Source organism: Melanostigma gelatinosum (assembly GCF_949748355.1).
Source record: "Melanostigma gelatinosum genome assembly, chromosome: 8".
Taxonomy (NCBI): domain Eukaryota; kingdom Metazoa; phylum Chordata; class Actinopteri; order Perciformes; family Zoarcidae; genus Melanostigma; species Melanostigma gelatinosum.
In genome coordinates, this window is record NC_136641.1 from 23,076,837 (window position 1) to 23,092,339 (window position 15,503).

Genomic DNA, 15,503 nt, shown 5'->3' on the forward strand with positions numbered 1-15,503 from the left:
GACACTTGGCGTTAAACAACACACAGAACTGTAAGCGTGTAGCAGTAGAAAGCTATCTTATTTTTGGCAGTTTAACGTACTTATACAAGGGCTAACTGTGCTTTATTGTCAAATAATGTCATCCCCGAATTACGACTCAGCCTGTTTACCGGATTTATTGCCGCTTTACTACCGACGGCTGTTCCCCTTCTCCCAGTATTATCGCTGGCTGAACTATGGAGGAGGTGAGTATCCTGGTTAAGCTAGCTAAAGTAGTAACGTTATTAGTTAAAAGACTGCAGCGTTAACCAGTGGTTTGTTATCTGTGATATAGCTGGCTGCATATGTTAGTAACATTGTGTACTTTACTGTCTGTCTTGTCCAACATGGTGTCCTCTTTCGGCTAGTGTGTATGTATGTATGTATATATGTATATATGTATGTATGTATATATATATATATATATGTATGTATATGTATGTATGTATATATATATATATGTATGTATATATATGTATGTGTATGTATATGTATATGTATGTATATGTATATGTGTATATATGTGTATATTCTTCCGCTATATATGTATGTATGTATGTATGTGTATGTATGTATGTATGTATGTATATATATATATATATATATATATATATATATATGTATGTATATGTATATATATATATATGTATGTATATGTATGTATATGTATATATATATATATGTATGTATATATATGTATGTGTATGTATATGTATATGTGTATATATGTGTATATTCTTCCGCTATATATGTATGTATGTATGTATGTGTATGTATGTATGTATGTATATATATGTGTATATGTATATATGTATATATACATGTGTATATATATGTATGTATGTATGTATGTATGTATGTATATGTATATATATGTGTGTATATATATGTATATGTATATATGTGTGTATATATATTGTGTTTTCTTCTACAACCTCAGTGCAGAAGAACTACTTTCAGAATCGAGAGTTCTCCTTCACACTCAAAGATGACATCTATGTCCGCTACCAGTCGTTCAGCACGCAGGCCGAACTGGAGAAGGAAATGCTGAAGATGAACCCGTACAAGATTGACATCGGAGCCATTTACAGTCACAGGGTGAGACTTGTATGCATCTTCTGTTGCGCGCACACGCGAGTGTGTTTGTGTGTGTGTGTATATCAGCAGAGACCGATCATGGATAAATCTGTTTGTCACCCACAGCCCAATCAACACAACACAGTGAAGTCAGGAACCTTCCATGCACTGGAGAAGGAGCTGGTGTTTGATATCGATATGACTGATTATGATGATGTCAGAAGCTGCTGCAGGTGAGTTCTTCACGTGGTTTATTTTGTTCAATTCAGCGTGTCATGACAGTGACTGAGCTAACATAAACTATCATATTAGTGCTGCAGACATTTGCTGCAAGTGCTGGATCCTGATGACCATCGCCATCCGCATCCTAGACAGAGCTCTTCGAGGTTGGTTTCTTGTGGCACGTTATCTTCGATTTTCTGCTGAATTATCATCAAACACATTTCAATTTTTTTTCAATTTTTCAATTTTCTAGATGACTTTGGTTTCCAGCAGCTGCTGTGGGTTTATTCCGGCAGAAGAGGAGTGCATTGCTGGGTGTGTGATGAAGCTGCCAGGAAGCTCTCTGTAGCAGCGCGCTCTGCAGTTGCAGAATACCTTAGCCTGGTTAAGGTAACAGTATTTTACCTTTTTATAGATGATTATAACAGATCTAGTTATTAGCAACAGAGTTTTGCATTCAGCATTGTGTGTATCAGAGTGTTTGTCTCAGGTAAAACAGTGCCCAACCAAAACATTAGTCTTATTTCAGATAAACTTGCACATTTGACGGCCGATAAGTAACACAAAATTACAGTTTAAAAAAATTAATATTTTCGAGGTAATGAAAGAATATATATATATATATACATACATACATACATACATACATACATACATACATACATACATACATACATACATACATACACACACGTGACAAGAATATTCAAAAACTGCTTTTTCTCTGACTAGATATGTCTGATATTTATTTTTTTATTCTCTTCACATAACCGCTAAGTTAATTTTTTGTGATGTTCTATTAACTGCTGTTTTTTAGGGGGGTGACGAGACGGTGAAGAAAGTTGTGCTCACAGATCCAATTCATCCTTTCATCAGGTAAGAATCCGACCCTTTTCAGAGTGACGGTCACTTTTGAAGCTGTAGCTGAGTTTGTTCTGTTTGTCTCTAAATGTGACAACTGTCATTGAGGTTGCCTCCTCTGAGATCTTGCAGCTTCATGAGTTTAAGAGTCTTGTACCTGTGATGTCAACAGGGAGTCACTGACGTTGGTGGAGCGATACTTTCCCCGGTACGCACTACAGGAACAGGACATACTGGGCTGCAAGGAATCTGTAGACAAAGTGTTGGCGCTCATGCCGGAAGATATCCTTTTTTTAGCTAAAGGGTGGAGAGAAAAAAATAGTTTTCTTTCTCTGAAATGTGATTCTGAAATAAGAGAGCATGATCTCTTTTTCTGTTTGGTTAAAACCTTTGTGAAACTAAGTAGACTTGACCTTAACTCCAGCTTTTACATGTAAGAAAAGAATTACAGCAGGACTTCCAAAACGAGAAGAAACCAGAGAACCGTTGGAAGCTGGTGAAGGATCAAGCCAAAAGGAAACAGGTTGGTAATTCTGCTCGCATCGCATGATGAGTTGTTTAACCCTGAATTAATTTTTTTAATATTACAGCTAGACTGCTTATAATGAACACACGCACAATGATGTAATCTCTCTTCCCCCAGGGCACTTCCAAAAAGGGCCAATACTTTGAGAAAGAAATCATGCTGCAGTATTGTTACCCGCGGCTCGACGTGAACGTCAGTAAAGGGGTGAACCATTTGCTGAAGAGCCCCTTCAGTGTCCACCCCAAAACAGGTGAGCGTAGATCTAATGGGATTTGATCAAGATGGCGTGGTGGATACACCACAGACGGTCTTACTGTGGCTTCTCTCGTTTCAACCCTGGCCAGGGCGCATTTCTGTTCCCATGGACCTCAAAGAATTAGAGACGTTTGATCCTTTTGCTGTGCCCACAATCAGGTGAGCAATAATTGAATGCTCTGCTGTGTGCAGCGTTTGATGGTCGTCAGAGATGATGTTGTTACTTTTTTTAATTTATTTTCCAGTCAGATCTGTGAGGAGCTGGATCGACCGAGGACAGGCGAAGACGAAGAGAAGTCCGAGGACACCAAGGAGAAGGAAAACGAGAAGGACGCAGCCGAGAGACGAAAGATCAGAGGTGAGATTGTGAAAGCTAAATTTCAGGCTCATTGTATCACACAGAAGCGCTTATAAGTAGGTCAACACGAGGTAATCTGGAAAAAGAATTTCTGTCTCAAAATGAGGCAAACGTGGTCCATCAACTGTGACATCATTGTAGCGTCCAAACCTTTAGCAGAATGTAAACCTTAAGTTGACGCGTGTTTCTGGTCCTAAGCACGTAGCTCACACCGACACCGAAAAGCAATACGTGTTTTTATTGATCCAATTTCCTTCGTACAAGTTACGGTAGTCAAACAACTTCCTTTCTTCCTAAAGGCGCGCCGATTACCTGGACATACTTTAAGGATCCACAGGTTATCCACAACTTAATCCACGTAGATCGTTCCATATGAGACGTTTCATAACACATTCGGAAAACTGTGCCGCGCCATTCTGCTTCAGATATTACTCACAACCGTAACTAACTGTCGCAAAGTGTCCTTAAAGTGACGGCAGTCTGTCACTTACGTGCATTTCTTACTACAACAAATAACAACAACATCCTTGTAACATTCAAAGTAGAAACAGATATGCTTAAAGTTAAACATGTAAATACAAGACAATATTTAACAGAAAACTGAATTCGGTTCTCACCATCATGAGCCTTAATTCAATATGAAAATACACTGCCGTTACTGTACAAATGTGTGAGGCATCATGTGCTTCTCTTCCAATTGTGAGATAGGATAGGACTCATCAAATTCATGTTTTATTGTAATAATTAGTCGTTAAAAGCAGGATGATTTAATTTGTACCCTAACTACCAATGAGAACCCAGGGATCTTTAGTTTATTCTAAAGCTCACTGATTGTTCTTTTCTTGACAGATTACAAACGAACCAGCCTGGCGAAGTATGTGAAATACTTTGAACAGTTTCTGGATGGGTTGGCTCGCTCGTGGAAAGGAGAACTTCTCAAAAAAAGTGGTCCGTATTATTCGCAGTGGATGAAATGAGGGCAGAGAGACTTTTAAGAAGTTCTTTCATGTAATGCATTTTATTTTATTTTTAGATCTTCAGAAAGACTTCTGAACTGGATCAACAATCAGGACGTGATGCAGAAGACACATTGTTAATAGCTCCTTATTACTTAATCTAATGTGTTTAATTTCACTCATCAGAGACTCTGTAATAATGCATTCATAAACAAAATATATGCAAACGATCTCCTTACTCAAGAATACCAATGTCATGTTGTTTGCCTGTTCTTTTTCTATTGTACAGTCATTTGTGAAAATAAATTTGATATTTCAACTTTTTCGAAATCTTGTAATCAAGTGACTTTTATTAAGACCACAAGACGTTTTGCAGATTTACGTTTTGTTAACTGGAATAGCAAGCAGCTAGGTTAGTTTGTTCATTTGATAAATAATATTTCTCACTGATAAATATGTGGCTGATGGAGTCTGTTTATAGTTGTAATATATTATTCATAAATTAGGGTTTTAGTTCTCCAGTGTTAGTGGGGTTAATTTGCTCCTTAACTGCAGTCATCCAGGTTTCGTTGAGGCATCTAGTGTACATTGTTTGTATCTGGCCTGTAAATACTAATGTTATTGAGGTTTTGCCACAAACAACAGTGTAAAGCTTTATGTCTTGTATTCCCAGCATGGGTGTGCTTTTAATTGGAATCTCTGTTTAAACTTCCACTAATGTTCTCTGTATACAGTGCTGCAATGTTACTCAGCAAATTTACTACAATTTATCTAATAATATAGTGACTTTCAGATATAGGTTTTACATATGAAACATAAAATCTTCTTATGGACAGTGATACACTGTATAGACTAATCTTCCCAACGGTATGTATATAAAGTAGTTTAAATGACCTCCAGATTGATCAATTACGCTGTTATGAAAAGTACATTTTGCATTCTGTACAAATGTAGATGTTTTTAATGTCTGCTTGTTTTACTTGCTGTGGTGTGTTTTTACATTGTTTTATTACTGCTTTTACTCAAACCAGCTGTCGCCTGTTTTGTAGTAACAGTTGGCTTGACTGACATTCGTAGAAGATAAACTATAAAGTAGCATAAAATAGGCAAGTACAAACACTCAAAATGTAATGTATTGTAGTTTAGTAAAATGTCGTTTTTTTCAAGAAGCCAACGTCTTTAATATTACTGTATATGGATGTGATTAGAATTTTTCTATGGTAAAAAAAAAGACTGACTTTGCCTTTTAAATAACCCGGAAGTAGAAAGTGCTCCTCTAAACCGGATATTACCGTGAAGCTGAGGTCAGACGTTCTCTCTCACAGCCATCTTGGATATAGCTTCCTGAGTTGGTGAGTATCTCCGCTGATAATCCAACATCATCCAGCCGTTTTTCATATATTCCCGTCTGTATTTAATGTTTCATACGTTAAAGTAAAGTAGTGTCATCAGGCCCGTACAGATATGTGTCCACTTTCGTCCCTCGGTTCTCTGATATAAGTCCCGTTGTACCGCTGATTACCTGCTCAAAATGGGGGGAACATGATGACTTCCCAGTTTACTAGCAGGCTGTTCAGGGCCTCAGTGAGCTGTGAGACTTTGTGTGAGGGTTCAATTGTGTGACAACTTTAAATCTTGGTAAAATGTAATGGTAGGTTGTGTTACTTGTCGTTAGCTTCCCCCGCTCGTTAAGCCTGTTTATAGCAGTTAGCTAACAGAAGCTAACGTTAGCTAAATGTTGCTCCAATAGAGGGTAGGGAGCTAAAGCATGGGCTCAGTCACCTGTTCAACCAGCTGCAAGTCAGTCTGAATGGGCTCACTACTCCGTGCTAATCCGCTAAATGTCACATACGTTATCTTGCCTACGTTTTCTTTTGCACAACTAGTAGTTTACAATGATTTTAGCTTTGAGCTAATAAACTGTTAATTTCCTCTCTAGCAACCATGCCTGGTGAAGCCACAGAAACGGTCCCAGTTACCGAGCAGGAGATGCAGCAGCCTCAAGTGGAGACCGGTTCGTATATCTAAAACTTCTCTTCAACGTGCATGTAACATGCAAATTAAAACAATGGGGTCCTGGAACTCAACGAACGGGGTGACATGTTCAACAAATGGCCGTCTATGGGAGGTTATTTGTTGAGTAAGGGGAACAATAATGGATGATTGGACGGTTATTTGGTTCATGGAGTTGACTCAGCTGGCCAGACACTGAGCTGATGTAACAGGTGACTGTTATTTTGACTGTCACCGGCCATGTGTTGAGATATTTGTAACAGTAGTTTGCCCACTGAGGGATCGGCAGTGGTAATATTGTTTGCCTTGGTTTGAAAAGAGTAATCCAGGACCCCTCTTTGTATGTACTCAAACTCACAATGGTGTTTGGTGACTTGCACTGACAACTGGATTTAGCACACAATGCATGGTGTTGTGTGTATTGTTTTCCCTGTGCACAAAAAAATGCCGTCAACCCACTTTGCATTGATTAAAAGTTGCCTATTTACTTTGAGCTATTCAAATAAACTCAACGTATATTGTTATTAGTATGGTAAATGTGTTCAAGTTATTTTTTAAAGTGATAAACTGGCACCAAAGCATACTTTGCATAATGGTGGACATCTTTTGAAAGTCAGAATATTGTAAATTGTTCCCTTTTTCACCAAAATTAGGTATTAACTGGTTAAAAGTGATCAATGTATTTGCCTGATACTCAAACACATCTGTAATCCTGGATGTTTGAGTATCAGGTTAGCGTGCTGGTTAAAAAAAGATTTCCGCATACTTCTCATTGTTTTGATACATTTTTGTGCTCGCACTGGAGACTGTGGACATAACATCACGTTATTGTTTGGAAATGCAAACTCCATTGCAACAAAAGACTCGGATCACAGATTTCTCATTTCAATAAATGCTTGTCCTAAATAACAATGGTTAGGAAAAATACTGATGCAGCGTCAACTTAGGGCTGCACAGTTGATCTAATATTAATAGCGATCACAATTTTGGCTTCCCACAATTAAATGAGCACGATGGCCTGCGATGTTGACGTTCGTGCCCCAGACTAAGCTTTACAGCGCCCCTCGTCTGGACCTGGCTGTGCGCCGGGGCTGTGGACTTGTGCCTGCTCTGCCCGCTCTCCCTGTGGGAAGAAATGGTGCTCCCGGCGTGACAGTCGAAAGAGTCTTTATCGTCATTTTGGCCATAATGTTATAGCCCTTCTTTAACCTGGGATGGTCATTACTGGACACTACTTAAAATAAGGTCACATGATGGGGCATTATTTCATAGGGATTGTGTTTTTGCCAGCATCTTTTCACAACACCATTACAATGCTCTCATCTTAGAATGAAAGGGTTTTTGAAATGGATTTCAAAGGGATTTTGGATGTTACGTTTTGGCTTCGTAGACTTTGTTATGGAGCATTACAATAATGGGACACACACTGTGCTGTCTAAACAATTCAAGGCTTTAGTAAATATATGCATAGCTTATTTTCATGCAAAGTTGTGCATTGATCTTCTGGTGTTTATCTCACATGGACGCTGCATGGGGGTTTTTCTTAACTGCACCTAACACCCCCCACCTTTTCAACTTTGTCAAACCAAGAGCCGATAACACGTCGATTAACTTTTCACAAACTCATCGTTTCTGTCCATGTGGAGCACGATTTCTTTCTCACTTCATGGTGTATTCCTGAAGCTCTTTAAAATTTCCGTTGAATTAGAATTGCTCCCCGAACACTTACTGTGATTGCCCCTTCCCCCTGTTACTCCTGTTGCTTTTCCTTAATCAGCTGTAGGAGTATTGAGTTCTGCTCCTCCTGAGATGGCCATTCCTGTGAGCAAAACAATCCCACTGGAGAATCCTCCAGAAACCTCTGTTCCTGCTCAAGAGGCGGACTCCCCAGAAGAAGCTAGTGTTCAGACTACTGGTGATCAAGCAAATGGCGTAGCTGCAACTGAAGAAAAGACTGAGCTTACTGAAGGGACTGAGTTGGCGGCAACGCTTGACCCACAACAACCCAAAACTGCTGACCCAGCAGGGGCCTCGGCTGACCTGCCAGTTCCTGAAGAGCCTGTGCCTTTTGCTGATACTCCCATTGTTTCCTCAGAGGAGCCACATGCTGCCGCTCCAACTGTAGAGGTACAAAGTCAGGAGTCTGTTGTTGCTGCTGAAGAATCGGCCAGCCAAGAGCCGGAGCAGATTTCTGTTGAACCAAAAGTCCCTGAGGACGAGCCTAGTGCAGTGGCAGAAGAAATTCCTGATGATCCAAAACCATCTGCTCCTGAAGATGTCATTGCAAACGGTGTGAAGGCAACGGATGCCCCAGTGACTGAGGTAGAAGAGTCGATGAATCTTTGCCCGGATGCCGCTGAAGATAAAGTATTGCCTATTAAAGTGAATGTCAACGTGGCTACTCAGAAAGAGGATCTTGAGAAGAAAGAAGCTGTAACAATTCTCCCCATGGCCATTCAGTCAAAGGAGTCCTCCAAACGTGAACGACCACCTCATTCCACTTGCCACCTGTCAGGTTGGTTTGTCCTGATAAGCAAGCACTCCCCTCTCCCTACTTTTTGTCGCGATCATTTCAATGAGCTTTTTTTGATCGGGTTAGGCAGATCTTTTTTCCAGGTGGTAACATGAGCGTTACAAGTTCAAATGGACAAAGGTTCAATGCGTCTGATTCCTTCTGGTTTTCTTCTTTTATGTGGTGGTGTAGTCCATTTTTTTTACAATATTTTTGTCTCAGTGATATCTATGCTAACGGTGTAGATATCAGTCTTTTTATTTCCCTTTTATGACGCATGGTCAGGAACTGCTTTCTTTTTTTGACTGTAGTTACATTTGTATCCATTGTGGTATGTTTTATTTGAGAGGAAATACTTAACTGTACTTTCATCTAATGGTTGGTCAGTTCTACCTTGAAGCATCAGTTCAGTGGAACAATAGCTGGTGTGTTTATGCATCATCATGATGTGGTGATATGTGTATTGCAAATAGGATTTTCCCGTTTGTCTTAATTGCATCTTGACTAAATGCAGAATGTGGATTTCTTTTTTGGAAGTAAGTAGTATGGACTGTGCATCGAGTGGTGTTTTGCATCAAACTCTAAAGTTAGACAGGTGTGTTCTTTTCCTAACCCTAAGCAAAGAGATTGCGTCTTGGTTTGTGATCATTTAACCCGCATGAGTGCGACCTCCCCTTTTCCCGTCCAAAAATTGAAATATTGATTTTTCTATTCAGCTGCACCTCCTGCCCCAGCTTCCTCCCAGAAACCTCAGGCAGCTTCTGGCCCTGCAAAGCCCAAAGGCAAAAATGCCAAGAGTGCGCCGGGCTTTTCTGCCCCAAAGGCTGTCCCTGGCAGAAGAAAACGCTCCTCTATGTCTGCCTCCTCTCCCACCTCACCAAAATCCACTTCTTCCACTACCCCCCTGTCAGCTGTGCAATCTCCCCTAGCTTCCTCACCTGGCAGCTCTTCTGCTAATCAGGCTAAAAGCTTCACCCCAAAAATTGTCAAGGCTGGCAAACAAGGAAAAGCTAAGAAAGGAGAGGCCTTTGTGCCTGTTCCTTCCCCTGTGGTGTGCAAGGTGACACCAGTGATTGAAAAGCCAGTAGAGGCTAACTCCAAGAAAACTGTAGTTGATGCTAAACCTGCAGCTGCTGCAAAGCTGGTTGCAGCCCCAGCTGCTTTTAAAGTTACCTCAAAGCCTGCAGTGGCAGCTCCGGTTTCATTTTTAGATACTCTTGCATCTAGCCCCCCCACATCAGTTGAGTTTAAGACTGCTTCATCAAAATCTGCTGTTATTGTAGCTTCTGATGATGATCTCCCTCCACTTATCCCACCCGAGAAGACAATTAAAATGCCAGAACCTGCACGCTCTGTAGAGGTTATTAAGGTAGCAACCCAACCCAAACCTGCTCCCGTTGAGGTTGCCAAGCCCACTCCCGTTGAGGTTGCCAAGCCTGCTCCCGTTGAGGTTGCCAAGCCTGCTCCCGTTGAGGTTGCCAAGCCCGCTCCCTTTGAGGTTGCCAAGCCCGCTCCCGTTGAGGTTGCCAAGCCCGCTCCCGTTGAGGTTGCCAAGCCCGCTCCCGTTGAGGTTTCCACGCCCGCTCCCGTTGCTAAGCCCAAGCCCGCTCCCGTTGAGGTTGCTAAGCCCAAGCCCGCTCCCGTTGAGGTTGCCAAGCCCGCTCCCGTTGAGGTTTCCACGCCCGCTCCCGTTGCTAAGCCCAAGCCCACTCCCGTTGAGGTTGCCAAGCCCGCTCCCGTTGAGGTTGCCAAGCCTGCTCCCGTTGAGGTTGCCAAGCCTGCTCCCGTTGAGGTTGCCAAGCCTGCTCCCATTGAGGTTGCCAAGCCCGCTCCCGTTGAGGTTTCCACGCCCGCTCCCGTTGCTAAGCCCGCTCCCGTTGAGGTTGCTAAGCCCAAGCCCGCTCCCGTTGAGGTTGCCAAGCCCAAGCCCGCTCCCGTTGAGGTTGCCAAGCCCGCTCCCGTTGAGGTTGCCAAGCCCGCTCCCGTTGAGGTTGCCAAGCCCGCTCCCGTTGAGGTTGCCAAGCCCGCTCCCGTTGAGGTTGCCAAGCCCGCTCCCGTTGAGGTTGCCAAGCCCGCTCCCGTTGAGGTTGCCAAGCCCGCTCCCGTTGATGTTGCCATGCCCGCCCCCGTTGAGGTTGCCATGCCCGCCCCCGTTGAGATTGCCATGCCCGCTCCCGTTGAGGTTTCCACGCCCGCTCCCGTTGCTAAGCCCAAGCCCGCTCCCGTTGAGGTTACCAAGCCCGCTCCCGTTGAGGTTGCCAAGCCCGCTCCCGTTGAGGTTGCCAAGCCCGCTCCCGTTGAGGTTGCCACGCCCGCTCCCGTTGCTAAGCCCAAGCCCGCTCCCGTTGAGGTTGCTAAGCCCAAGCCCGCTCCCGTTGCTAAGCCCAAGCCTGCTCCCGTTGAGGTTGCTAAGCCCAAGCCCGCTCCCGTTGAGGTTGCCAAGCCCGCTCCCGTTGAGGTTGCCAAGCCTGCTCCCGTTGAGGTTGCCAAGCCCGCTCCCGTTGAGGTTGCCAAGCCCGCTCCCGTTGAGGTTGCCAAGCCCGCTCCGGTTGAGGTTGCCATGCCCGCTCCCGTTGAGGTTGCCAAGCCCGCTCCCGTTGAGGTTGCCAAGCCCGCTCCCGTTGAGGTTGCCAAGCCCGCTCCGGTTGAGGTTGCCAAGCCCGCTCCGGTTGAGGTTGCCAAGCCCGCTCCGGTTGAGGTTGCCAAGCCCGCTCCGGTTGAGGTTGCCAAGCCCGCTCCGGTTGAGGTTGCCAAGCCCGCTCCGGTTGAGGTTGCCAAGCCCGCTCCGGTTGAGGTTGCCAAGCCCGCTCCGGTTGAGGTTGCCAAGCCCGCTCCGGTTGAGGTTGCCAAGCCCGCTCCGGTTGAGGTTGCCAAGCCCGCTCCGGTTGAGGTTGCCACGCCCGCTCCGGTTGAGGTTGCCACGCCCGCTCCCGTTGAGGTTGCTACGCCCGCTCCCGTTGAGGCTGCTACGCCCGCTCCGGTTGAGGCTGCCAAGCCCGCTCCGGTTGAGGCTGCCAAGCCCGCTCCGGTTGAGGCTGCCAAGCCCGCTCCGGTTGAGGCTGCCAAGCCCGCTCCGGTTGAGGCTGCCAAGCCCGCTCCGGTTGAGGTTGCCAAGCCCGCTCCGGTTGAGGCTGCCAAGCCAGCTGTTGTAGCCAAGCCCGCTCCCGTTGAGGCTGCTACGCCCAAACCCGCTCCCGTTAAGGCTGCTAAGCCAGCTGCAGAGGCTAAACCCGCTCCCGTTGACGCTGTTAAGCCCGCTGCCAAACCAGTAGCTGAGCCTTTATCTGCTCCCTTAAAACCCACTCCAGTTGCGCCTGTTGTTTCTACCCCAGTTTCCCATAAACTCACATTTGCCGAGGCAGTTGCTAAACCGGCCCCAGTTAAGCCAGAATGTGAGGTAATTGGTAAGACTCCTTCAGAATCCATCTCATCACCCAAACCTGCCCCTACACCTGCTAAAACCCCAGTCAAGGTGGAGCCTGTGATCAAGAACGACAAGGGTATTTTCTTCTTTCTCTTCTTTTGTGCCATCTGTTTTTCCAACTGCTTCTGCAAACTGGGAACTGCTCAGATGCTTAGATATGCTGTTCTCTTAAAAAGTAATGGTTGTGAAGTGTACATCAGCTTTGTTTTATATTTTATGTTGTCCTTTCTCGAAGATGCTACGTAGTTGCTGACATGGAGGCCTCTGTTGTTGGAAACGGGCAGTTTGTGTTGCATTCTGTCTGCCATGTTGTGCCGTTTTGTGTGCGATCATAGGACGTCTAAAATTCTTTATTTTCTCAAAGAGGATGTCTGGTATTGTCTGAATGTGGTATTGGGTAGGACGGTTGGTTACTGTTTGAAGTTAAATAGCTGAAGTCACAGTCACCCATTTGCAACATCAATTGGTTGTTGTTGCAGTTTTACATTTTATTTAAATGTTAGGTGGGTGTATGATCATCCTGGGTGAAGACAAATCCTGTTTTGAAACCCTATTAACCTATTTTCATTCCCCAGGATTAATGCAGCATATTTTATGACTTTCAAATATACATGTATGTAATGGTTGGCATATTGTGGCTAAATGTTTTTTGTTTGTAGGATCCGGTACAGAGTCGGACAGCGATGACTCAGTCCCTGATTTGGAGGAACAGGATTCTGCACAGACACAGACGCAGCAGGCTCAGGTGAGAGTCTGGTCTTAAATCTCATGTCCTCTGTTGACATGAACCTAAACGGAAAAGAACGGATGTTTGTCCTTTACTCTTCAGTGATGATTAACACAGTGACTTTCGTTCTTCTGAGCCTCCTGAAGCCACCCTTTCTGTCCTGAGAAGAGAAAGTGTTTACACAATGACTTGCGTTACATCAAACTCCTTATTCCTCGCTATGCATTTACTTTGTGGACGTAAACTATGGATGAATCTTGTGTCTCTCGCAGCTTGCGGCTGCTGCTGAAATAGACGAGGAACCGGTCAGCAAAGCCAAACAGAGCCGTAGTGAAAAGAAGGCACGAAAGGTAATGAGGGCTCTTAGTGTTTTAAACACTCTAATTTGCACTCTTCTTCCTTTGTGACGGTCTAAATTGGCCACATTTGTAAAATGACTTGTTTCTTGCAGGCAATGTCAAAGCTTGGTCTCAGGCAGGTAACTGGGGTCACCAGGGTCACCATTCGCAAGTCAAAGAACATCTTGTTTGTAATCACCAAACCAGACGTCTACAAGAGCCCAGCATCAGACACATACATCGTCTTCGGTGAAGCTAAGGTATGTGGCCAACATCCATACTAGCCACCTTTAGTCTTCATCCCTTGTAGAGCTGATTATCCTACTATCCTTTCGAGCTGCAGAATACTGATTGAAAGATCCACCGAGTTGGTCAGAATGGTGCAAAAAGCTCTCTGCTGAAAGTGTCCTGCCAAATAATGTCGTCTTAAGCTTTAATTTTACTCTTTGTGTTCTCTAGATCGAAGATCTTTCCCAGCAAGCCCAGCTGGCTGCCGCAGAAAAATTCAAGGTCCAGGGAGAAGCTGTATCAAACATCCAGGAAAACACACAGACGCCAACAGTACAGGAGGAAAGCGAAGAAGAAGAGGTAAGATGCTGTTTTATTCAAGTGAAGATAAACGAATATACAGTTTTTACATGACGTGTAACGAATAATTACTCGGGTCATTTTTACAGGTGGATGAGACCGGAGTTGAGGTCAAGGACATCGAACTCGTTATGTCACAAGCCAACGTGTCGCGAGCGAAGGCTGTACGCGCCCTGAAAAACAACAACAACGACATTGTCAATGCTATTATGGTAAGATTATGGTAGTAAAGTGGCTGAGTCGTTATAGAAAAAGCCATTTAAATTGCTCACTAAGAGCTTTGTGAGTGAGCAAGGAGAACTCTTCAGTGATGATTAACACAGTGACTTTCGTTCTTCTGATTTTACTGAAGCCAACATTTCTGTCCTGAGAAGAGAGTATCTCTTTAATCTCTTCATATTGTGGAAAATGGCTAATCAACACATATGACAATTCATCTTTTTTTGTTCCCTTTTGCAGGAGTTGACGATGTAATGGGACCCTGGCAACAAAGGGTTGAAGACAGGTTGCTGATTTAAGCTCATTTATACAATTTATACCCATTATGGAAATAAAGTTGTGGATGATAAATTGAAATTGTTTTGGTTTGGAGACTTTTTTTTATTGTGGTCTGGTTGCATGATTGACTGTTGGTTTAGCAGGTAACCCTAAACATGACAAATGATAACCTTTTTATATGGATTCTTCACTTTTCTATTCTCACAAATAAGTACTTATGGGTCATGAGGAGCTGGATCAATCCCAACATTGCATTGAGCAGACACCAGTTCATAAGTCCCACTGATTTATTTTATAATTGGACCTCTCTGGATTTAGTAAAAGAATATATATGAAAAATGTCACAAGCCAATAAAGGTAAGACAATGGGAACCACAGGTTTAAGTTTTGTATTGTTTGTAATTCTGATCTGAAAAGTAATCAGTAAATACAGCTTTCAGATAAATGTAAAGGTGTAAGTAGTGTCCATTTCAAATACTTAAGTTGAGTACAAATGCCTACGAAATGGTTTGCGGTGTAGTTTTTTTTAATTTTATTTTTTTTATATACCTCTAGTGGCTCATGGAGCTGTTTTTATGAGTGGGTCCCTGTCTTGTTTATCATGCACATGAGGACCATGTGATGCATACATGGTCCTACCAATGGTGTGACACTATCCCACTGCTCAACAGATGAACAGCGATGTGCCAATAAAGACGAGGAAGAAAGCTGTAAACTGGGAACATAAAGAAAGTCAATGCTGGATTGAAAATTATTTTTAAATGTTTCACCACAGACGACCAGTTTGTTCACGTTAATTGGGTTAAGAAGGCAGCAGCACTGATGCCAATTTGTCGAGATTCAAATAAATACCAAGGCTCAATTCCCTCAGGAGGATCATTTATGACTAATATACATATAAATTACCACAAGCACAGTAGCCTTTGTCTTAAAGGATGTCTTGAGGGGATATTTAACCATTTTGGGGGTGACATAAACAGGGAGGCTGTCAAATGCTCATTGCATTCATGAACCAGAACATTTCTAACTTCACTCATTGGACCTCACTTTATAAAATAATCAGTATAGGTATCATTTTGATGATTAATCACTCCCATTAGGCCATTAAAATGTGTAACATATTAGTAATG

General features: G+C 43.3%; 2 protein-coding genes across 12 annotated transcripts; both read left to right on the top strand.

Moving 5' to 3' along the window:
* Positions 1–4,593, top strand: prim1 (DNA primase subunit 1). Its single transcript, XM_079273730.1, has 13 exons — positions 1–224; positions 959–1,116; positions 1,222–1,328; positions 1,408–1,481; positions 1,571–1,707; positions 2,135–2,193; positions 2,351–2,460; positions 2,610–2,701; positions 2,822–2,954; positions 3,049–3,118; positions 3,205–3,317; positions 4,167–4,265; positions 4,351–4,593. The coding sequence occupies exons 1-13, from the start codon at positions 116–118 to the stop codon at positions 4,368–4,370; spliced, it is 1,281 nt and encodes a 426-aa protein (XP_079129856.1). The 5' UTR covers positions 1–115; the 3' UTR covers positions 4,371–4,593.
* A 972-nt stretch (positions 4,594–5,565) lies between these two features.
* naca (nascent polypeptide associated complex subunit alpha) lies at positions 5,566–14,454 on the top strand. Of its 11 annotated transcripts, none has more exons than XM_079273721.1 (10): positions 5,566–5,625; positions 6,213–6,287; positions 9,515–11,052; positions 11,203–12,298; positions 12,882–12,967; positions 13,222–13,299; positions 13,401–13,547; positions 13,747–13,875; positions 13,965–14,087; positions 14,335–14,454. In XM_079273721.1, the coding sequence occupies exons 2-10, from the start codon at positions 6,218–6,220 to the stop codon at positions 14,347–14,349; spliced, it is 3,282 nt and encodes a 1,093-aa protein (XP_079129847.1). In that variant the 5' UTR covers positions 5,566–5,625; positions 6,213–6,217; the 3' UTR covers positions 14,350–14,454. The 11 variants fall into 11 exon arrangements, with proteins under 11 accessions (XP_079129847.1, XP_079129848.1, XP_079129850.1 ...); XM_079273722.1 differs by having other exon boundaries at positions 9,515–11,028; XM_079273724.1 differs by having other exon boundaries at positions 9,515–10,710; positions 11,029–12,298.
* The last annotated feature ends 1,049 nt before the right edge of the window (positions 14,455–15,503 follow it).